The sequence below is a fragment of the Leguminivora glycinivorella genome, chromosome Z, assembly GCF_023078275.1.
Source record: "Leguminivora glycinivorella isolate SPB_JAAS2020 chromosome Z, LegGlyc_1.1, whole genome shotgun sequence".
Taxonomy (NCBI): Eukaryota; Metazoa; Arthropoda; class Insecta; order Lepidoptera; family Tortricidae; genus Leguminivora; species Leguminivora glycinivorella.
Genome location: NC_062998.1, coordinates 34,883,843 through 34,908,678, shown reverse-complemented (window position 1 = coordinate 34,908,678; position 24,836 = coordinate 34,883,843). Strand labels below are relative to the sequence as shown.

Below are 24,836 nucleotides of genomic sequence, written 5' to 3'. Positions count from 1 at the left end.
AAATTTACATTAAAAACAGTAACTACGCACTACCCGCCTTGAACTGGCGCTTCGGAAGATCATGATCAATAGAATTACATCCGTGACCATTATAGGTGGTCTTCCAACTACGTGTCGGATTGGTGGGAGGAGTACGTGTACCTGAGGGGGAGGTCGCCTCTCATGGTCAACTCCAACTTCTACGGGACCGACGCCATTCTGCTCAAGCCTACGAACATCCAGGCGGCGCGTGCCGGGGTCGTCATATACCAGTGTCTGCAATTCAGAAGGCTTATTGATAGACAGGAACTGGAACCGGTAAGATTATATGTCAGAAAAGTGTCTAATAAACAAGCTACCAGCTGTTCATCTTCTAGTGGTTCGACTTGTTGAAAGCCATTATTCTGCTATTACATATAATGACAAGTTATATTCGATGTGCGTTAAGTAGGGTACACACTAGGTGTAAAGTTTAGACCAATAGCTAACCAAACATCATGTTTGTCCACAGATAATGCTACAAGGCATGGTGCCGCTGTGCTCGGCGCAGTACGAGCGGCTGTTCAATACGGTGCGCGTGCCCGGCGTGGAGACCGACAAGATCGTGCACTACCAGGACTCCAGCCACATCACCGTCTACCACCGCGGCCGCTACTTCAAGGTCATCGTCTACACCCGCGGCCGCCTGCTCAAGCCTGCCGAGATACAAGTGTGAGTACATCATAGACAGTGCACTATCAGGGCTCCAGCCACATCACCGTCTACCACCGCGGCCGCTACTTCAAGCCTGCCGAGATACAAGTGTGAGTACATCATAGACAGTGCACTATCAGGGCTCCAGCCACATCACCGTCTACCACCGCGGCCGCTACTTCAAGGTCGTCGTCTACACCCGCGGCCGCCTGCTCAAGCCTGCCGAGATACAAGTGTGAGTACATCATAGACAGTGCACTATCAGGGCTCCAGCCACATCACCGTCTACCACCGCGGCCGCTACAGTGCACTATCAGGGCTCCAGTGTGCGGCCGCTAGTACACCCGCGGCCGCCTGCTCAAGCCTAGACAGTGCACTATCAGGGCTCCAGCCACATCACCGTCTACCACCGCGGCCGCTACTTCAAGGTCGTCGTCTACACCCGCGGCCGCCTGCTCAAGCCTGCCGAGATACAAGTGTGAGTACATCATAGACAGTGCACTATCAGGGCTCCAGCCACATCACCGTCTACCACCGCGGCCGCTACTTCAAGGTCGTCGTCTACACCCGCGGCCGCCTGCTCAAGCCTGCCGAGATACAAGTGTGAGTACATCATAGACAGTGCACTATCAGGGCTCCAGCCACATCACCGTCTACCACCGCGGCCGCTACTTCAAGGTCGTCGTCTACACCCGCGGCCGCCTGCTCAAGCCTGCCGAGATACAAGTGTGAGTACATCATAGACAGTGCACTATCAGGGCTCCAGCCACATCACCGTCTACCACCGCGGCCGCTATTGCAAGGTCGTCGTCTACAGCCGCGGCCGCCTGCTCAAGCAATCCCGCTCAAGAAATCCCGGTGAAATGGAGTAATTGCGCCTTTGGTTATCTTTTTTTTACCAAACTCGCAAACGATGCTGTTTTTTTTCTCTATCATTTGCCATTTTGGCGCCCCTCGTATGGTTTGGCGCCTAGAGCGGCCTCATCACTCGCTCTACCCTAGGTCAGACCCTATTCTATTCTATTGCTGAAAACACCTAGCCAAGTCATTGCAACAATTGACCAAATGGCTGAACAACATTTAGCCAAGTTAAACTGGACATTGATGAATGATGAATTATAATGGGTTTATTGTGTTGAGTGATTTATATCAGCATATGTAGATTAAAATTGGTTGCAGCGTTTAATAAGCGGGCTAGCCGATTACTTTGCTAATCAATGAGTCTGTAGTTCTCTCTCTTTGAGTACAATCATTGACGTTCCGATCGTATCGTAGTTATCTCAATCTCTCTTCCGTAATATTGCGACGCTTGCGACAGAGCCAGTTGCGTATTGTTCGCCACGGAGTCTCGACTAATGTGATGACTATAGGTCCAGATGTCTACGAAGATTTAACACTGAGACCGTTATTCGTTAACGTCTGCCATGCCTCGATTAGCTATTCGATTGGCTTTATCTGTCACTTTTGACCTGCGCATTCTGAAGGGATAAATTATAAAACATCATCAGTTAAAAATTATTAACAAATGCTAATACAGTTAATGTAAAAAAGCGTTATCATGTTCATTCACTTCCAAAAAAAACGCAAGGCGTCTTCATATATAGAATTTTTTTTTTGCACTGAAATTGTTAATGTGTAATAAGTAATAAGTACATATTATATATAACTAACAATGCCTAAAACTACATATCTATCTTCTCCCAATAATATTTTCATAACATGAATTAGGACTGCGCCTAAAACAGAAGATATTTGTCATCAGAAGAGTCAAGATGTCTACCGGACCCTGTAAGCAAATATATCAAGTACCATAAAGAATAGCCGTTAGGTACCTATGTTGATTTTTTCCGTTTCAAAGTACAAAAAACGATCAGCCTCTGACGACAAGTAATTAACCGATAATTAAATACTTCAGTATTAAATAATACAAAATGACAATACAATAGATAGATACACCCACAGATTTAATCATGCGATTACCTCGTGTGTTCTAAGTTTTCGAAAGATTTTTTCAATGATTAGACTATGTTAAGTACATAGTCTAATCATTTTCGGTTCGGTTCTCTGTCTATCAAAAACAGTACCCGATGTCGGATCTTTCGGTGTTGTCTTTAGTAAGAGTAGTGAGGTATCATTAACGAGTTTCCGATCTAAGTAGGGGCAAAAGCCCGATAGTGGGGTTGTCTGAACTGAATTAGTAAAGATTGAAATTGCAATGTGGCAAATATTGTTTTATTTCAGTGAATAAAATGTCTGACAAATGAACTTGTTATAGAATAGTCCCGGACTAATCAAATTATTGTTTAAATGTGACGTAAACGATAAGCTTCTGAGGAAATTGGGCCAATGCGACCGTGACCTCTGACCACCGAACATAGGGGTTAGCGCGTCAGCTGCGTATGCCAGTGGCCGTACTACGAGTTTCACACTGACGTATTCGATAATGTCTGCGTAACTTTGTATTATATCTGTCGGCGGCCGAACGAAGAATCCGCCATATCACGAGATTCCTAGGCATATCGTGAAACGGCGCCAAATCATGATTTGGCGTAGTAACATTCGCCATATCGTTCAAAACTCACCGTTTAACGATTTGCCCAGTGACGTTTAAGCAGATCATGAAATTCCTAGGCATATCATGAAACGCCGCCATTTCGTGATTTCACCAAGTAAAACCCGCCAGTGGCATTTAGGCAGATCATGTGATTCCTAGGCATATTATGATACGCCGCCATATGGTTCAATACATCAGGGTTCCAAAATTGAAGTAAAAAATGCAAAAAAGCATAATAAGTACAATATTAAATTAAAAACTTTGTAGTTAACAAATGAAATGAAAAGAGACTTGTATTATTACCTAATTAGAATAAATATTAAATTAACTTTTTCAATAATTTGACCAGGTCCATAATTATACATTTATAAAAATATACAAAAAAAATTACAAAATTTACAAAACATGACATGTGTTAGTAATTATAATAATTATAGCTAATAATTAATATTTATAATAATTATAGCTAATAATTAATATTATAGTAATTGGCAAATTAAAGTTGACGAGTAGAAAAAAGCTTCTTTTGCACTTCTATTTTGAATAACCACACTATTTTTGGTGATAAAATCATTTAGAGTGGCGCGACATTTTTCACACGGTAAACAAACACGGCCGCCATCCGCGCCATCGCATAGGTACGCTGCATACGCAGCGCCACCAATGGCTAGTTAGTTTAACCTAGTCATACTTGTTATGGAGAATTTTTGGCCAAAAGCTGCACTTTTGGATGGAAGCAAGCCGCTTTGCATGGTGATAGTAGACATCATAGTAAACGATTTTTTCCGAGGATATCGAAATTTCATCCCTTAGGAAGCCGAGCGTAGCGAGGTGTTTTATGAAAATGAAAAAAATTTTATCTTTTTATTGTATCGTCCGATTTTGACAAAACGTATCTCAAATGAAAGGTATTGATTTGTGTAATTTAAAAAAAAATACAAAGAAAAAAAATTTGAAAGAAAAGTAAGAAAAAATAAAAAAAGTAAATTTACGTCTCGCACTGAATAACTTCAAAGAATGACAGACAAAATGTACAATGTCGATATACGAGTTTTTTTAATCGAAGACAGATAAATTTTTAGTTGAAAACTGAAGACCGCATCGAAATCAGATTAGCATTTTTTAAGATACAAGTTGCCAAAGTTGGGAAAGATCGCTTTATATGGCCACTTTGAAATTCCTTTGCCAGAAAGTCAGAAATAATATGTTTTTCTGACACAGAAAAATACATAGTAACAGTACACATCAAAATAAAATTAAAAATTCCGAGGATATTATAATTTCATCCCTTAGAACGACGAGCGTAGCGAGGTCGGTTACGAAAACCGAAAAAAAAATCTCATTTTTTTGTACGTCGTCCGATTTTGACAAAACATGTTTCATTTGAAAGGTATTGCTTTATGTAACTTAAAAAAAATATTGAAAAAAATTGGAAAAAAAATGTAAGATTTTTTAAAAAAAAACCTTAATTTTCGTATCACACTGAATAACCGCAAAAAACGGTAGACACGGTGTATAATTTCGATATATGATTTTTTAAAATTAAAGACAAATAAATGCATGATTATAAACTAAAAACCGAATCGAAATCGAATCAGTAGTTTTTAAGATGCAAGTTGTCAAAGTTGGCTTAGTTTGTTTATATGGTCGCTTATAAATTCCTTAGCCAGAAAGTCAGAAACATTATATTTTTCTTACAGTTAAAAGTATGCATAGGTAATAGACATCATTATAAACATTTTTTTACAAGGATATAAAAATTTCATTCCTTAGAAACCCTTAGAAAACTGCCTTTTTTTGTTTTTCGTAACAGACATCGCTACGCTCGGCTTTCCAAGGGATGAATTTTTTATATCCTCGTAAAAAATTGTTTATTATGATGTCTATTACCTATGCATACTTTTAACTGTAAGAAAAATATAATGTTTCTGACTTTCTGCTAAGGAATTTATAAGCGACCATATAAACAAACTAAGAGTTACATAAAGCAATACCTTTTAAATGAAACATGTTTTGTCAAAATCGGACGACGTACAAAAAAAACCGGCCAAGTGCGAGTCGGACTCGCGCACCGAGGGTTCCGTACAAACCTAAGGTTTTCGGAATTTTTCCTTTATGTGTGCTATAAAACGTTGCTTCATGCCAAATTTCAAGATTCTAGGTCGACTGGAAGTACCCTTTAGGTTTTGATTCCCTTGCGAGTACTTGCGAGTTTCAAAATATGCAGCTTAAATTGCTGTTTCTTTTGATTGCGTTGACATAGAAGTTTGATTTTGTTACAGCTTAAAGGTATTATAGACCTGAGTATTTGGTATGAATTTCAATTTAATACCTCTACGCGTTTATGAGGAAATGGGTAGTAAGGTTAAAATTATTAAAAAAAAATATATTATGTGATGTAACTAAAAATTTATGGTTTTCGTAATTTTTCCTTTATCTATGCTATAAGACGTTGCTTCGTACCAAATTTCAAGATTCTGAGTTCACGGGAAGCACCCTGTAGGTTTTGATTCCCTTGCAAGTGTCGAAAATTTGCGGCATAAACGGCTTTATCTTTTGATTGCGTTGGCTTAGAAGTTTGATTTTTTCACAGCTTCAAGGGACAGTAGACCTGAGTAATTGATATAAATTTCAGCTTCATACCTCCACGCGTTCCTGAGTAAAAGGGTCTTGACAGACGGACGGACGGACGGACAGACGGACAACAAAGTGATCCTATAAGGGTTCCGTTTTTTCCTTTTGAGGTACGGAACCCTAAAAATGAGATTTTTTTTTCGGTTTTCGTAACCGACCTCGCTACGCTCGTCGTTCTAAGGGATGAAATTATAATATCCTCGGAATTTTTAATTTTATTTTGATGTGTACTGTTACTATGTATTTTTCTGTGTCAGAAAAACATATTATTTCTGACTTTCTGGCAAAGGAATTTCAAAGTGGCCATATAAAACGATCTTTCCCAAAATTGGCAACTTGTATCTTAAAAAACGCTAATCTGATTTCGATGCGGTCTTCAGTTTTCAACTAAAAATTTATCCGTCTTCGATTAAAAAAAACTCGTATATCGACATTGTACATTTTGTCTGTCATTCTTTGAAGTTATTCAGTGCGAGACGTAAATTTACTTTTTTTATTTTTTTCTTACTTTTCTTTAAATTTTTTTTCTTTGTATTTTTTTTAAATTACACAAATCAATACCTTTCATTTGAGATACGTTTTGTCAAAATCGGATGATACAATAAAAAGATAGAATTTTTTTCATTTTCATAAAACACCTCGCTACGCTCGGCTTCCTAAGGGATGAAATTTCGATATCCTCGGAAAAAATCGTTTACTATGATGTCTACTATCACCATGCAAAGCGGCTTGCTTCCATCCAAAAGTGCAGCTTTTTTTTCATAACTAGTATGACTAAAATTACAATACAGTATTGGAAAAATTCAATAAGCATTACAAATATAAACATTGTTCTATGCTATTCAGTAATCATAACACAACTGAATTATTACGATGCAAACCTCTATTTTTTATTTATTCTGCGTCTCACTAGGTAAATTAATAAATTACACAGGAAATATTTAACCTTACGTAAGAAGATTGTCATGTCACTAAGGTCTGTGAGAAACCAGCCAGTCAGTCATAGCAGGCCGTGTAGCAGGTCGGAATAGGGTCGACATGGTCATTATTTGTGACGTTCGCACGAGCCGAGGCACGTACATACTACATACCTATTCTAAAAGAGGCACGGTAATTGCACGCCATATACGTGTCGCGTCGGGCTAAATAATCTAAACCAAGGATCATACAATAATACGGGACAGACAAAGCCCATACAAAAAAAGCGTACCTCTGAAATGTAATATAGGAGTATGGGCCTTTTAGGCTTAAAACTAGATGGCGCTGTTCGCAGCCTGGAAGTGGCCAAAATCATATTTTCCCCAAATATTTTTGCGTGTTTTTGTTTTTTTATAAGAACAAATGACATATTTTTTTATTTTAAAATCATGATATCACGTCACATTGTGAAAAAAAAAATTTTGTAGGCATCATCACTATCATCAGTGTAGTTATCTACTCAGTTGCTTTTGGTAGCTCTAGTTATCAGCTGTCATCTTTATGTTACTTGAGAATAGAGCCCATTGAAAATTTTAGAGCAATTGAGTTTAATAGGTAGCGCTAAAAAATCGAGGTACGATTCTTAGTATGAAGTATGTAAATCCTATATACTTATAAATAATCCTTGATCCAAACATACCAACGGTGTACGGTCGACATCAGATATATTAGAGCGGCCGAGGTGGCTAAACATATCTGAAAATGCAATTGATAACAGAGTTTGGTTAGATATTTATCGGATTGAAAGGAGGATGAGCCAGGAGAATGATTGGCGATAAGAAGCTATCGGCTAAGCTACAGTTTTTGGCTCATCGGCGGAAAGTCGCCAGTCTGTCGGTGTTCTATACAGGTTGCACTTCGGGGAGTGTGCTCAAGAGCTACACGAGCTTATTCAACCGTCCCTATTCTACCATCGAACTGACGCACGGCCGGTTTCCATTCTTTCTTGGTAGATATTCCGCGAATTCGCACGAAGCGCTTTGCTTCTTCTTCAAATCAAGGGTGAACAGGCATCTTCTGGGCGAGCTCACTCCATAGTAGGCCACGTCTTTGCCTTTGGCTAGTCTGTGGTCAAGAGTAAGCCCATTCATAATAATAAAAAAAAAGATTAGGTGTAGGTATCTCATTTGAAATATGTTTTATGTGTAAATATGAAGTAATCATTTATCCATCACTTTTACCTAATAGCCCTGTTCATTTTAGATTCCAGCAACTCTAAAATAGTCCTAACATCCTACTGGGGCATGGGCAGTATCCACTCAACGTGTTCGCTTTGGCTACACCTCCCGAAGGTTCTGATGTCCTGAACATTACCGATATTATAAGTATAAGTACTTAATAATAACCGCAGAGTCCGCTACGTTATTATGAACGATTGTCATTCATTTTAACGTAGTTTTTTTATAAGTGAGAACCTGTAATTGGCTTTGTAATTTTATTTTGGATTGTATTGATAACTTCAGCTGTTGGTTTTCCATGTATGTAATAAATAAATAATAACATTCTGTGTAACGCAATTAAGAAATCAATTAATTATATTAGGATTAGAACGATATCTGAATTATCTACAATGAACTTGAATTTGTATTTAAGGAACATGATATTATACCGGATACAGCGCACTAGCCCCCGCCCGTGACATCATCTGTGATATGAAATATGACTGATATGATAATGATATTGATACACGATCCTCTGTTCTTTCTCATGTCTGATACTATCTCCATACCAACATCTCCATTGCATAAGAAAAATGATCAAAAATCTTTTCGTGTTTTTTTATTGAAAACCGCTTTTTATAAATTAAGTGGTTACTTACTATTATTTATAAAGACAAATCGTAATTTATAGGTTTTACACGGTCACGTATTGTAAAATTATTGTTAAAATCGCTATCCTTGTTTTTTTATGACCTTGTATTTTTTAAATATTGTAGCATTAAGAGGCCGTCAATATCAAAAAGTAGAAAATCGTAAAATTGGTAGTTTTCTACGTCCGGTTTTAGCTTCAGTATATACTTATTGATAAGAAAAGCACTTGTTTTTAACAGCGCGTATTCTTATCTACAAAATCAGTAGTTAACATCAAGGAAAAGTTACTCCCTGAATTAATTATGATTTTTTTCCTGACGCTAGTTTAAGAAAACCCGCAAATAGTGCTCACGTCTGAGTGAGCTGAGCTCAATTTTGTATACTTTAGGCTGCTAAAATTGATGTTGTCGCATTACTTATATCCTAAACTAAAAATTCAGTAGTTTACATGTGTGTTATCATGCTACTAAAATACAGTAAATGGAAGTTAAACGACATCAATATTTGTCTAAAAATACTTCGAATCAAATGTCAATTACTTCGAAAACCTTTTAGGCAAACAAAAGGCTTTCTTGATAATTATAAACTTTAAGTATGTGTATGCAAAATAGTGTGTAATACAAATCAGGAAACACTTCTAATTTTAGATACATACTTACTTAAAGTTGTAACTAAAATGCGGTCGGCCCCTGTCGGCATCTTCATAAATTTGAATATGTACGACCGTGTTTTATTTTTAAAATAATGTTATTTTATAAGCTAGATAACTGGACTACAGAATTATTACCTTTTCATATTTTTCCTTACAAAGAGAACGAATAAAATCAATGTTGAATATAAACTTTCGTAAATTTTCCATACAAACGTCAAAACTGTGAACAGATTCTATGGAGTCAGACGCCCGATCGGGCTCGTTCGGAGCGGACGTGTCGCCAAATTTGCTCCAATGACATTTGTTTTTGACACTGGAAATCATATACGGATACAAAAAGATTGCCAGTGCTATGAATGTATTCAAAAGTAATAAGGTAAATAAATATCGTCACGTCTAAAAGAGTCTCAGTTTAAAATCGTTTTTTTTTGTGTTGTTTACTACTTATTATTGTTGAGAAATAAAAAAATATATGTAACTTTAATACAATGATAAGAAATATAGGTATTTTTTGTCTTCTAAACTTTATTAAAATGAAAGAGTTTTAAAATTAATTTTAACTCGTTGGACTTTATTTTCATTATACTGGTCACATTCTTTAGTGTGTCAGTGTGTGTAACATTCTCTATCGCGAAGAGACATTCAGTGTGGCGTATGAAAAAACTAACAGAACTAATCATTATAATTATATTCTATAAACGATTATTTACATAAATGGCGAAATTATTAATTGTAATAATATATTATGTTATCACAAAATTGTTCTGTATGACTTACCTTCTTACGTTCAATATAATTTTTAAATGGTGTTTGCACACGGGGCACGTAACCTTATAGATTCAGACAACTTTAACTAAATTTTGAAAATTATTATTTTAATGAAGAATTCTATATATGGCAACAATTTTACATGTAAACTGACTGTCAACCTCTGTTCATACATAACCTCAACCTTTGTCTCAGTGCATTTATAACGGATGTTATAATGGCTAAACCGATCAGGAACAGTGAATTATTTTAATTCATTCGGAAAAGGGTTTAACCATTTATAATTAGAATAAACGAAGCACTGTTTTTTACACCAGAGTTGTTTTGATTTTATATGGTGTTTGCACAAATTTATTTTGAAAAATAATCGGAGTCAATTCGTGTGAGATGGTAACACTAAATTGACACTGTCCGCAATCTAAACACGCGGCAGCGTGTCAAGCCAAGTTCAAGTAACCGAACTGGCAGACAATATCGCGTGTGTTACACGAACTATTTGGAGCCTCTATGGGCGTCCTCACAACAAAAACTATTTCATATAAACGTCTTAAATTTGGCTCTTATATTGATATTTGTGACATACATATTATGTGCCTATCGTGATTGTTTCACCGGATGGTCTGATCGGAAGATTAGACCATTTCGTTGGATCTCCTTCTTGTTTATGTCTTATTATTTGTAACGTTTATTTTGTGTGTGTGTTAACGAATAAATTAATTATATTCTATTCTATTCTATTATAAAAGTTATAAGAAATGATATTTTATGTCATCAATTGTCATAAAACATTTTGAGGACTGCCATTGAACTTGGCACCCGTTTAGATCTCACTGCTTTTGTCGTTGACGCCAACAACCAAGGCATATATAATATTGAACTTGGCTCATATTTCCCTTTTTTGGTTTTGATGGGATTTTAACGTTACAACTGATCTTCAGTGAAACTAATAGACCTGTCTTAAGTTCCTCTCACTTAGGTCACTGACCTCTTCCAGTAAATTGCGGTAGTGTGCGAAAAGTATGTTGGTGAGTGTGACGTGCGTTAGTGTGTGTAAATGGGGTAATTTGACAGATACTGAATTTTTACCCATCGTGACGGGCTCTTAATATAAAAAAGAGATAAGTACAATGTATGTATAAAAAAATAAATCTGATAGTTCAGTAATTTTTGACACAGATCGACTAAGCCTAGCCCTAAGACAGCAGTCGGAGTCATTATCCACTAGACCAGACAAGACGTCAAACACTATAGGGTAGTATATAAAAGTAATAGGTTTTAGTACTACGAGTACCTAAACAATTTAATCCAACGTTTTAAGTTAGACGAAGTGACATGCTATCATACAGAGTTGTTTCCATATAATGTTAGTATTTACATAACGTTACACGTGGTAGGAAGTACGCACACTAGGGCATGCGATTATCAACGAAATATAACGGAATTGGATAGACTAGTCTCGTGCAAAGGTCGCGTTACGTAAGCTGTCCATCGTAGCGGTCAGTCGCCGCGCATATTAATACAATAATTTCGTAAAACCAACCGTACCTTTGTACCTAACTAAGCACGGCTCGAGTTAGATAAATAAATGACTAAGCAATATAATATATGTACGACTAAAATATGCTACTAATGCTGATTTTGTATTTTTAAATAGTCTTGTAGATGTATGATATCTATGCCTACATCCCAAAACTTATTCGATTAAATTAATTATACAATTACAGATAGATGCAATACATTCGTATTTCGTACTTTAAAACCGCACAGAGTATCACTGAAACTGGCGACAAATTAAAATTTGTAGGTGCATGAAATTGATAAGTCACAGAAACTTAAATTCGCTGCACATTTTACACTGACGACAAGAATTATAGATAAATATATATCATTATAGTTGCTATTTCGGCATAAAAATAAATAATGGCATATAAATCTGCCTGCGGTTCTATCGTAGTTGCTCGGAGCGCGTCATCGATTTTTCTTTGTGGTCAACCCACTCTGTGGTTTAACTCAACTGTTTTAGTACACCTAAACTAACTTTTGAAAAAAAAAACTCTTTTGCATTATTTAGTGCTCTTTGAATTTGTTACTACCGAGTTGCCGATTGGCAACGACAATTGTAGGTACGTCTATGTCTCTCAAAGGATTTTTCGTAGCAATGAAATGACAGTCTATGAGAAGGACAAACATCACTTTCCCTGCTCCTACTGAAAGATTGATATGTGATTGTTGCAGGCAAATCCAGCAGATCTTGGACGACAAGTCGCCGCCGCTGCCGCACGAGCCAGAGCTGGCGGCGCTGACGGCGGGCGAGCGCTCGCACTGGGCGCACATCCGCCAGACCATGTTCAACCGCGGCCACAACCGCACCTCGCTGCACTGCATAGAGCGCGCCGCCTTCAACGTCTGCCTAGGTCACTATACTATTCAATTGTTACTCGAGGGTTGTAGTAGCTAGCGCTGAGAGCTCGTTCCCACTTTGTCGACCTCTCTCTTCCCTCTTCTCGGGTGTCGGCGGAAGAGCGCTCGCCTTGCGCGTTTACACGCCAGACAATGTTCAACCACATCGAGCGCGCCACTATACTACTAGATTGTTACCCGAGGGTTGTAGTAGCTAGCGCTGAGAGCTCATTCCCACTATGTTGACGCCTCTGTTCCCACTTGTCGGGTGTACCCGCCAGACCGTGCTCAACCACACCTTTTTTTTATATTGTGGACTGATCAGCGATTGACCCTACACCTCTGCATCGAGCGCGCCGTCTTCACCGAGAGGCCCAAACGTACTAGTCGCACATCCGCCAAACCAAAGAGGAACAAGTATTATAGGGAGTTACTGTCAAAGTAAAATATGTAATCACAGTGCATAGACTGCCATCTCTCGACACAACCTTAAAACTTTTAAACCTTAGTTTTGACAGTTTGACCCATATTCTTAGCTTGATATGTGTTAGAATGTCAAATATTAATATTAGCGCCATCTAGCCGAGCGTCCCCCAAAGGTGTAACGCCATCTAGGCCACCGTACCTATTTCTATATGGTTCTGAGGTACGTTTTTTTCTTAGACTGTCTGTCTATACGGAGTTACATATGTCTTTGGCCAAACCATGATTGGCCATATTATGCAACGTAAAAGTGAAACAGTCCAGAGCAAGATTTACGAAACCTTTGTTATGCACTATCGATCCCTTTATGCGAACGTACTATATAGACATAGGTGTTTACAGATGACGTGGCGTACGGGTACGACGAGAACGACCCGAGCAAGCTGGACGAGTACGGGCGCGTGCTGCTGCACGGCAAGGGCTGCGACCGCTGGTTCGACAAGTCCTTCAACCTCTGCTTCAGCACCAACGGATACGTGAGTGTCTATGCCTGACAGATAAGGGTCCCCCCACATCTAGCGTCTCGCGAGCGTAGCGTCGGGCCAACTGTATGGCAAAGCCTGACGCCGCGGCGGCGCGACGTCGACGCGGCCTGTTTTTCCATACAGTTGCCCCAGTGGGGGGACCCTAAGATGCGCGAAAAAAACGCAACTGTAACATGTTGCTTCAGTACGAAAGAAAACATGCTTCTTAATAAAAATGAGTAGTTACAACAGTTCTTCCATTAAAAAATTAACTATCATTGGGATCATCATTCGATGCGCAGTAACTTTACCCTCTGTCAAAATCGATAGCTTATTTAAATAGAAATTCAATTTATAGAAGTTGATAAAATATGAACTGTGACACAATATTGTACATAGGTACCTAGTAAAAAACATATATGTACAATAGGCTACTTGCCTTCTAGTCAAATCAGCGTATTTTTAAGAACTGTCAAAACGAATGTGAACGCCTTGCTAATATGGAATTTATATGAAAAAGAATTGAGTGACGTCACGGTCAACTGAGTTACTTTATATATTTCTACCTGACTTATTGAATAGAATTTGGATTTAAAAATAACTTCTGTCCATGTTTTTGTTATAATTATCAGATGCATTATTTCGTGCATGGTATAAAATATTTTATTTTAACTACAGTCAAGCTCCCTATAAGGTCAATAGTAATTTTGCTCAAATACTTCGTGCCTTTAATATATTGAGGTTGTTATTGTAGCTAGTTATCAAAACAATACTTTTATAACTTTGCAGGTCGGATTTAACGCGGAACATACATGGTAAGTAAAAAAGATGTTAGATGAATATTATTTAATAACGTAAGATTAAATAGTTCTATCCCTTGGAACAATGATATTCAGGTCATTTGCATTCCGAAACACATTAATATGAGCCGTGATTTGAACCCTTAATCTCTGGATTGAATAAAAAGCATTCAATAAGTTTATATTATTATTTCAGGGCTGACGCACCTGTCATGGGACATTTTTGGGAATATGTTATTTGGACTGAAATAGAAACTGGGTGAGTGAACTGTTTCATTATTAACTAAGTATTTATTATGTTTGCCAAAAATATATAGTTCGAATATATTTTCGAAATACCACGTGACCTTTCATAGAAACAAAATCGGCTATAAAAGCTATTTTTTTTAACCTTTATCTGGTTGGTTTGCAAGAGTATATGTTGATGATGTGTGGTGAACAGATACGCTCCTGACGGCAACACCCTGGGCTCGGTGGAGACGCCGCCGCCGGCGCCCATCCGGCTGCAGTGGGAGCTGGAGCACGAGGACCTCGCCAAGGCCATCGACCTCTCCTACGGCGTGGCGCAGAAGCTGCTCAACGACGTCGACCTCAAGATACTCATGTACAACAAGTATGGGAAAGGTATGCTCTGCTGTGTGTGCTCACACCATAATATTCACGCAAATATTCCCTTTTTAATGCACAAATGCCCCCTGAATTTACATTAGGACCAAGGCGGTATTCCCCGAAGACTGCTGACGTGACCCCACGTTTCAAAAGGCGCCAAGAAGCGCTCAAAAATTTAAATACGCCCTTCCTAAATGGAACGAAATAGTTGTATTTTTTTTATTTACTGAAGCGCATTTTATAGCAGCCATAGTACAAGTATAGAAGGCTCACTCCTTTGATATTCGCAAAATGCCGCCATTCTAAATTCTTACCTACATTATCAAACGGACCGCACGCGAGCATTTTTCTGTTGCGCCGCGCGAAGGCTGAATGGGTCTCGAACTCGCGGCCACCAGCATGTACTTGTAGCGCGGCGTTAGAATGGCGGAGTGAGCCGCCCCTGATAGCAGTAAATAGTTACTACAACAACCAACACTGAAATTTCTAAACCCATTCATACAACAGACACGAAACACAACAGGAGCGAGGAGCCGAATAAGTGGTAAAGACAGACAAAGCGATCAGAGTGTCCCGACATCGACCAAACTAGAGCCCACCGAGTATAAGCATATTAAGCACATCCATACGCTCGCTTTGTCTTGATGTAATAATAATGTATTAAATGTACCTAAAAGACCGAACTAGTAGGTACATCAGTGATTGTACTAAGTTGGGAGCGGTCTTAGAACGCGATCAGTGAACGAGCAGGCACAACAATAGTTATAGTTCGTAACCTAGAAAGAATAACCTTTAATTACATGACATTACTGTTCAAGGCGCGCGTCTTCTTCAATGACACGATCTGTAATTACCTAGTCGAAACCCTAAATATCCATGTGTTTCCAGGCTTCATGAAGAAGTGCCGCGTGTCTCCCGACGCGTTCATCCAGCTGATCCTGCAGCTGTCGTACTACCGCACAGCCGGCCGCTTCTGCCTCACGTACGAGGCATCCATGACGCGGCTGTTCCGCGAGGGCCGCACCGAGACCGTGCGCCCCTGCACCATCGAGAGCTCCGCCTGGGTCACCGCCATGGAGGATCCGAACGCCACCGTCAGTACCTTATCCGCTCTAGTTGTACTGTTAGTCCCCGTTGCATAGATACATCCAGTTGATAAAGCAGCTGTTGTACTACTGCACGCCGGGACGTCTCCCTAGTTGTACTTTAAAGGAGCACTCAGATTACCAGATTGGGCTGTTCATTTTTCGGCGCTGTTACCTTTTGCGATTAAATCACAGGCTGATATCGTCCGACAAACTGATAATCCGTGGGCCCCTTCCCTTTAGGTTTAGATGCCGTAATCACACCGGTCAACATCACATCACTCAGTTGGAAACTGACAGGTCTCATACAGTAGGATTCAACGAATACTAAATGCAACCGGCCCAGATATTCTTCTCCGACATGCATCTCACTTGTTCCGCCGGCCGCCGCCATCTTTGTGCCCCTGTATAATTAAAAAAAATCCATGTCCACATTATTCAAATCAGCAAAGAATATAAACTACGTCAAACTAATTCCATTATATATTATATTTACCTCTCTCCCAAGTTAAAGAGACAATATATCTACCTACCGAGTGTCACATTTTCTTTACCATCTAAACGTGAGATGTAAAACGAAGCTCTCGAATCTAACACTGGATCAAACACAGGTTGAAGAGAAACTGGAGTTGTTCAGCAAAGCCGGTCAGCGGCACCAGCTGGGCTACCAGGACGCGATGGCCGGGCGCGGCATCGACCGCCACCTGTTCTGCCTGTACGTGGTGTCCAAGTACCTGGAGCTGGAGTCGCCCTTCCTGCAGGAGGTGTTCAACGAGCCCTGGCGGCTGTCCACCAGCCAGACCCCGCACGGTAACACGTCAACTACGGGAATTTTATTAAGAGGGATTTCATGTCAAAAATAGTGAAATCGCAACCGAGCGCTTAATCATACCGTGTGTGGTATCATATTAAAGGGCTTTACGAGTAGTTTACAAATATATAACATATTATAGGATTTTTACCACTTGCTCAAACAAAATATGAGAAAATGTCCAAAAGTGGTAATAATTGTGACGGTGAAGGCTCGTTTTCAAAAAAAATGCCAAAAATATATAATAAAAATTTACAATCACTAAGGGATAAGAGCAATTTTACCAAACTTTGCAGATTAATTTTGTATGAAAATAATTTCGATGTGATGTAGATTTTCAAAGTAATTGTCACTTAATTTTAGGTTATTTCTGTAATTGAATTCGTCTTAGCCTCGTTTTCTCTTTTTCAAAACTTTATAATAAAAATGTAGTCTGAAAAGAGTGTTGTACAGGATATACGTATTATAAATTTAACAGTTCCAGTATTCAAAATTGTCCAAATTTTGCAAATAAGATCGACTAATTCAGCGCTATACGCGGGTTTTCCTAAACGTGCACCAGAGAAAAATTCATAAATAATTTAGTGAGTTAGTTTTCAAAAATCCCGTCTGATAAAATTCAAGATAATAAAATGCTCTAATTGAAACTTGAATTAAATATATCTATTAGATAACGGAAAGTGTAGTATTTCACCGACTAAAACTATCAATTTTACATTATTTTGACGTTTTTCTTGAAAGCACCCTTAACTGTTCCTAGTGAAACACACTGTCTTTATATCAAATATTTTTCCCCTTGGCTTTTGAAATGTGGAACAGTTTGTCGTATCATGGGACTCATGGGTGGTAAAAAAGATAGAAGTTAAACCTCGTTCTTATGGTAAGCGACAAAGTGCGACCTTTGACTAGACTTCGATGCAAATGATACTTTGTTAAAGTCGGTCCCTTAGAAACGGAAAATGATGCCGTAAATTATACTGAGATTCGTAAAAAAATACACACAATTACAATTTGAAATATGAAATATGAAATATTTATTTATTTTCCAAGTAGGCATATTACAATGCGCTTATGAACGTCAAATAAAACTACGCCGGCTCTAACCCTACGCCTCAGCCTCGAGAAGATTTCAGTCCCCCTCAGTTTGAGGAGGGTATCCACTATGGGACCGGCAAGAAACTCGGCGGGCCACTTCTTTTCAAAACATTACATCTTATAATTAACATGCATTAAAAAAAAAAAAAAAAAAAACAAGATACAATTTAATAAGCAAAAGTATTCATAAAAAAAAAAAAATATTAACACAAGAAATTATACAAAGTACAAAGCTATTATGATTATTAATAAGAGATGTTAGAGATGTATAGAGTCTCTAAGTGTCAAAGTACATCTAAAAAAATTATACATGAAGAAAAAAAACGAATAACTAAAATAACTTTAGAGTTGTAAAAGACTCTTGTTGTCTTAAGCAAAGGAAAAAAAATATATATATATACTTAATCTACTTTTTTCCTTGGAGATGTATATGGTCTCCAAGAGTCAGAAAGAAAAATAAACAAACAAGGACCGAACAGAGTGCCTCAACGTAATCTCATTCAAAATTAATGTTACATAGAATAGCATAGCCCCTATTAGCTGAAACAGACCGGTCTTCACAAACAGCACCCGTTCACGAATATGGCGCGCATCTCAGCCATCGCCTCCCTCAACCTTCATTCGGGAAGGTGGCGACCCGATCAACGACGTCACCGTAAGCAAAGACTTTTTAGCGAGCATGACATGTTCAAGCTGTCCGGGCTGTATTAAATATTCCAATAATAAGTGAATACGGTATACCTAGATGTAAGACACAACATTCCGTGCTTGTATGTTACATAGTTTAAATTGACTTAATTGAAAACAAGATCTTGGGAGATGTAAAAGGTCCCCACAGTCAATTATAATTAATGGGATATAATAAAAAATGAAAATTTGGAGGTGTAAAGGTTCTCCAAGTGTCAAAAGAACTAGAAATAGAAAAAAAAAATGCGTATGAAATACAAATTTTGGGTAAGACTTATGTGAGTGACGTGATTATAAAAGCTTTATATACTATACAGTGTTCATTGTATTTTGCCATGTGTGTAATTGCTGGAAAGCCGTGTTTGGCCTATTGCTTCGCTATTATTTATTTATTTATTTAAACTTTATTGCACAGTAAAAAATGTACAAAAGGCGAACTTAATGCCGGAAGGCATTCTCTACCAGCTAACCTTTGGGCCAAACAGAGATCTTTAAGGGCTTAATAGGTGCAGGAAATACATATACTAAATAACCATAAATGATTATGTATATTATACAGCATATATAATAGTATGCTGTATAATATGCCGTATTTTATGATGCAGATTGAAAGGGTTACTGATAAGGTTCATTTTTCTCTAAATAACAAATACAATCAGAATAACGGAAGGCCATGAAAATTTGGCACATTATTTGGCGCGTTATTTTTTGTCACATTTGACCGGTTCGAGTCCCGACTGAGGCAAGCGATTTTTCATAAATCCTTAAATGCAGAATTTATTGTTTTTAAAAACAAAGGAAAGTCTCCTTTACACAAAATGTGCTATTTACAATATTTAAGGTAGTTGCCATCCATGTGGCATTCGATTTTTCCACCCTGTATATATAAAAAAAACATATTACATAACATAATATACATGGTGGGTGTCGTAGAAGTCGACTGTGGGATTTGGGTGAAATTGTGGCGTAGGCGAGAGGCTGGCAACCTGTCAAATGTCACAATTTTTCGTTTTCTTTCAACCCCTTAATTGCCAAGAGTGGCACTGAGACTTTAGTAGTTTCATGTGCTCTGCCTACCCCTTTATGGGATACAGGCGTGATTGTATGTATGTATGTATGTATAATATACATACCTACTTACAAATACACATAAATTTCCATACATATACATATTTATATCATTACTATTCTATTACTACTATTTTTAATATCATTTGTTGATTATATTGATTTCATTTTATAAATTATAACATACCTTAAATTCCACTTAATATTGTAAAGTTACAAGTGTACATGTATTAAATGTTTCACCAGGTCAAACTAGCCAACTGGACCTGAAGAAGCACCCGAAGTGCATCAGCTCGGGCGGCGGGTTCGGGCCCGTGTGCGACGACGGCTACGGGGTCTCCTACATCGTCGCCGGCGAGGACCTGCTCTTCTTCCACGTCTCCAGCAAGAAGAGCTGCCCCAAGACGGTGAGACACAGAGAACCTCCTATAGAGTAGCATTCTTGTATATTTTGTTCGCGATACGAGTCACCAGTGCCAGGGGTGCGAGGAGCGGGCGGGGAATGTGTTAAGCGCGCTGTGATTGGCCGTTTCAAGGACGGCGGGCAGTCGCGCCAGATGAAAGGGACTGTCCCTCTACTGACGCGTAAGTGGCCAATGTAAGTTGACCTATGCCGGCTCTGAATAAATTATAAATATGACTTTTATGTGGAATGTAATGACGTCTGTTTTTAAATTTTAGCTTCTTGTTACCTTTCCACACCATTTCACACTACATATACAGGTGGACATCTTTAAGACATCAAAATACCCTTTTTCAATTTTTTTACTGCGAAAAACACGCGCTGCTTTTGGGTCTGTTACTTGGTCGCTACTGATCGGGCACGGCGAGCGCCCGCGCTTATATCAGTGCAAATACTAGGAAGGCTGACGACCGCGAGTCGTCTAGTAATGGATGTCTATAGGGGTTGGTCTGTGCGGTGAGATTACTATGACACTTTAACCTTTCAATGCTTACGGTAGCCATCGTCACAGTATATACCAGTAATAACTCTTCTAACAAACGTACGCCGCGCAGGGTGCACACAAGCGCGTCGTGTACGTACGCAACACATGCAAGCGGATAAACGTGGATAAGAATAATATGCATAATGATATTTTTCGTGTTTTCTGACTGATATAATGTGGTATTATTATACTAATACGTATAGTTAGTTAATAGTATTAAATAACAACATCGTACTTTGAACGACGTCGAGTAACATTTATAGTAATTTTGTTCAACCACGTGCTTTGGAACGCAGTAGGTACCTTTCGCGTCGCCGCTGCCGGAGAGTAGCTACTGAGTCGTCCTTATACTGTGCCATCGTTCTGAAATGTCTAATGTGCAAAGAAATAAACATCGCATTTGAGTTGATACGTCATAGTTTATATACAGATGTAGTTAGAAAAGGGTTCCCTTCGTATTTTTCCGGAAACATTCGTATTTGTCATGCTAGTTCAGTCAATGTTAGTACATCTTGTACTGAGGCTGACTGAAATAGCATGACGCGTTCGTACGTTTCCGTAACTATACGAAGGCAAATCTTTTCGCGCTACATCTGTAGTTTATTTATAATGTCATAAATGGGAAAGGGTGTGTGTCTGTTTGTTTGTCCATCTTTCATGGCAAAATGGAGCGACTAATTAAATATTTGAAATGTCTCTGGAGTTATAAAAAAACCGTACTTCTAATGTACAGCGTTTCAGTTTTTCGCTTTTCCGTTCTAAACACTACAATTTTATACAGAGAGCATTGTTTTATATGCGAACCCAGGTCAGGCGGGCAAGCACAGTAGCGTGATATGACCTTATCGCGTTGGTCCGTCCTTCTCGCACTGACAGAGAGTGCGAATAGTATGGGGAAATTAGCTAAAATTACGGCATAATTAATGGAAGGTTTTTTTAATTGAAATATGTACGTTATAGACCGAAGTTATTTTTCATCAACCCTCCCCACTCCTCCCCCCTCTGTGTCACCCCTCTACCCTCCCTTAAAGTGCCGAAAATGCGGTTTTTCTCGATTTCTGACAAAACTGTTGAAGATACAGAAAAAACGCGTAGGAACGAAGTAATCCTTAATAAATTTACTACAAATCATTCATTGACACTTTGGTTCTAGCACTTACAGTTTTCGCGTGATCCGTCACGAAAGTTGGTCCTTTGCTGCAATTTTCTTTAATGAATGTTAAGTTTTCGCCCAAAATGCTTACGAAATCGTCGAAATTTGTTTGATATGACTAAAATATTGTAACTCATGACTAAAATAAAATTAAGGGGGGAAAATCACTACCATGGGTGGAATTTCCAATATGTCTTGGAATTCCAGTAACTATTTAAGACGTAATATTTTCACGGTAGTAGTCACTAGGAGTACCATTGATCCATATAGTATATCGATGACTGGGGATGAGCTTTTGGTAGCTGTTGGTAGAGCCCTGGAGTATCAATCCAGAAGCCGTGAGTTCAAGTCCCACCCATGGTAGTGATTTTTCCCCCTGAAATTCATTTTCAGTTTATACTATTTTAGTAATATCAAACAGATTTCGTAAGCAATTTGGGAGAAAACTTAATATTCACTAAAGAAAATTGCAGCAAAGGACCAACTTTCGTGATGGATCACGCGAAAACTATAAGTGCTAGAACCAAAGTGTCAATGAATGATTTGTAGTAAATTTATTAGGGATTACTTTGTTCCTACACGTTTTTTCTGTATCTTCAACAGTTGTCAGAAATCGCGAAAAACCGCATTTTCAGCTATTTAAGGGGGGGAAGAGGGGTGACGCAGAGGGGGGAGGGATGGGGAGGGTTGATAGAAAGTAACTTCGGCCTATAATGTACACATCCCAATAAAAAAAAATCTTCCATTAATTATGCCAACATTTTCATACATAACTTTCCAGAAGCAACGTAGTAGAATGGGACGTCACGACGCCGCGCGATACTTTATGTATCGGTAGGTTTTTTAAAGCTTACTTATCTAATCGTTCTTTTTCTTTTCAGAGCTCAACTAACTTCGTGAATCAAATAGAAAGATCCCTGAAAGACGTCCAAGATCTCTTCAATGCATATAATAAAAAAAAGAATGGGGGTAAAAACAGTAGATCTGCCCTCGTAAGGCAATTGGCGGTATCTACTACTACTATTTAATAGTAGTAGTAGACTCGTACTCAGTTTCATAAAATATCGCAGTCTCTTGTTGTTGTTGTATTGATTATGTAGTTTAGTAAAATTTTTAAATATTAGGTTTATACGAGAACTACGAGTATTTGCTAAGTTTTTTTTTTGTAGCGAGATATAGGCACAAATGTACGTACATTCAAGGACCAAAACCATCGAAACATCGGCAGTTACAACAGTCGGTTAATAATTCCAATCGCAAGATATATTAGGTTAGATCTTAATGACCAGCCAGACATTTGTCAAATTCAGTGAATATATGCATGTTGAAGTTTGTTATTTATATCTAAAATTTATTTTTATTATGTCTATTTATCTGATTAGCCTTCGGTTAGCGTCCTGTGGGAAAAGTGAATGGTGGTAACGTCCCGAAGTGAGACAGTTAGTAGACTGGGTGCGCCCGAGATGGAATGGAACAACTGGTCGAGCAAGCCGTATACGTGGTGGAGCCTGAAATGGCAGTCAGTTGCCACTCGAATCAATCCAAACTAGGTTAGTTTATTTTAGATACATTCTTAGAATCATCTACAGTGGTTAAATATTATAATCTTGAATATTTATAATTCGCTTTTATTTGCATATTATGCTAAGAGGTAAGTCGCTATAACTGATATATCACAAGTTATATAATAGTACTGTGTCAATAACAAAGAAAGTATCGATCCCCCTCAGAACCCGAGTCTTTCACAAACATACCCTGATATTTTCTGTAATTTGTAAGAAAGTATTCCAAATAAAATTTGTACCAGAACCTACATTATTATTTTAATTCATTAGGCAATGTCAATCATTTATTCATTACGTGCGTAAATATTCAAAATATAATTCAATCATACATGACTTCAAAACCTTTATGATATAGAAACGTAAGCATGAACTAAATTATGTACCTATATTACCGAAATCGTTTAAAACTGTATTGCGTTGAAATAATGTGGCATAAGTGATATTTTTAATTTTCTAGTGTTTCCCTACTTATTGGTTCATCTTTTAGAACCATACAGCATAAGAGGCCCTTCTTTGTTAGTTGGTCGATATTTTATCACATTTTTTTGATGTTACATAATATTCGCTGTAACGAGCGATCTGTGTGCCCTGACCAATCGACAGTGATAACGATAAGCGTCACGATACACTGGCAGTATACTCTCGTAAGTAGACAGTGATACGAGACGCGGTGTTTTGTGCTAGCCCAGTGCGAGGGCTCTGTATATGTTACACAGTTAGTTTATTTACCCATGTTTTCAGCTTCTACGAGTTTTCCTGTTATTTATTTGCAAAATGTAATGTGTAAATAATATGCATATGCTTAAATGTGTACTTATGATGTTAGGAATGTTGGACAAAACTTTTATTAATTATTAACAGTTTGTGCACTTAATTTGTAAACAGGACATGTCGCCTGTCTTAATATAGTAAACGGGTGTATTTAATAATAGCGAACGGCAGCCAATACGATAAGAACTTCAACCTTTATATAGTCCGTCCAACATTAAACACTGTATCGTTTTAATACTCTTCTTACTCAAGTTATACTTAATTTCTAAATGTAACCTCTCCAAGAGTACAATTAGAAGCTTAATAAAATTGTCGATGAGCGCTGTATTTGTGTAAGTGGCTCGTTTATCTATTTACGATACTTTCAATAATATAAGGCGTTGCATGAATTAAAGTATTTATTCTAACTAATACTCCAAGACCCAAGTGCAAGTAATTAGACCGATAGTAGTTTTATTACGTGTTGAAATCATGCAATTAAAAATATTTTTTATTATAAGTATACTTTAGTTTTGAAATGCAATATTTTCTTTAATTGTTCGACTTTTATCAAATTTCTGTAAATAAATGCATAAAACAATGTATGTTGTATTTGTTCGTTGTTACCGACTGATAACTCATCTCGGAACTCATCCCGTGAACATAAGATCCGTAGTAGCCGTAGAACCAAGGACTCTACTTATATGTATGGTTATTTACGAACTAGGTCCCATCTCCGTCGTCCGATTTCTTTCCGTCATTCTTCGGATCTATTTAGTGCGTAAATTACCATACAAGTAGTTTACAGATTATTATTTTCGTAGTGAGAATTTGCAATGATTGGCAATGA

The 24,836-nt window shown here is 38.1% G+C and overlaps 1 protein-coding gene across 1 annotated transcript in view; it reads left to right on the top strand.

Annotated features, from left to right (window-relative positions):
- Positions 1–24,591, top strand: part of LOC125241133 (carnitine O-palmitoyltransferase 1, liver isoform) — a 30,531-nt gene extending 5,940 nt beyond the window's left edge. The window contains exons 7-17 of the mRNA XM_048149465.1: positions 96–297; positions 491–690; positions 12,305–12,483; positions 13,295–13,428; positions 14,206–14,231; positions 14,413–14,475; positions 14,659–14,840; positions 15,714–15,919; positions 16,522–16,720; positions 19,818–19,978; positions 22,553–24,591. Of these exons, the coding sequence (XP_048005422.1) occupies positions 96–297; positions 491–690; positions 12,305–12,483; positions 13,295–13,428; positions 14,206–14,231; positions 14,413–14,475; positions 14,659–14,840; positions 15,714–15,919; positions 16,522–16,720; positions 19,818–19,978; positions 22,553–22,699 (1,699 nt within the window). The 3' untranslated portion in view covers positions 22,700–24,591. The remainder of the gene's footprint in view (positions 1–95; positions 298–490; positions 691–12,304; positions 12,484–13,294; positions 13,429–14,205; positions 14,232–14,412; positions 14,476–14,658; positions 14,841–15,713; positions 15,920–16,521; positions 16,721–19,817; positions 19,979–22,552) is intronic.
- The last annotated feature ends 245 nt before the right edge of the window (positions 24,592–24,836 follow it).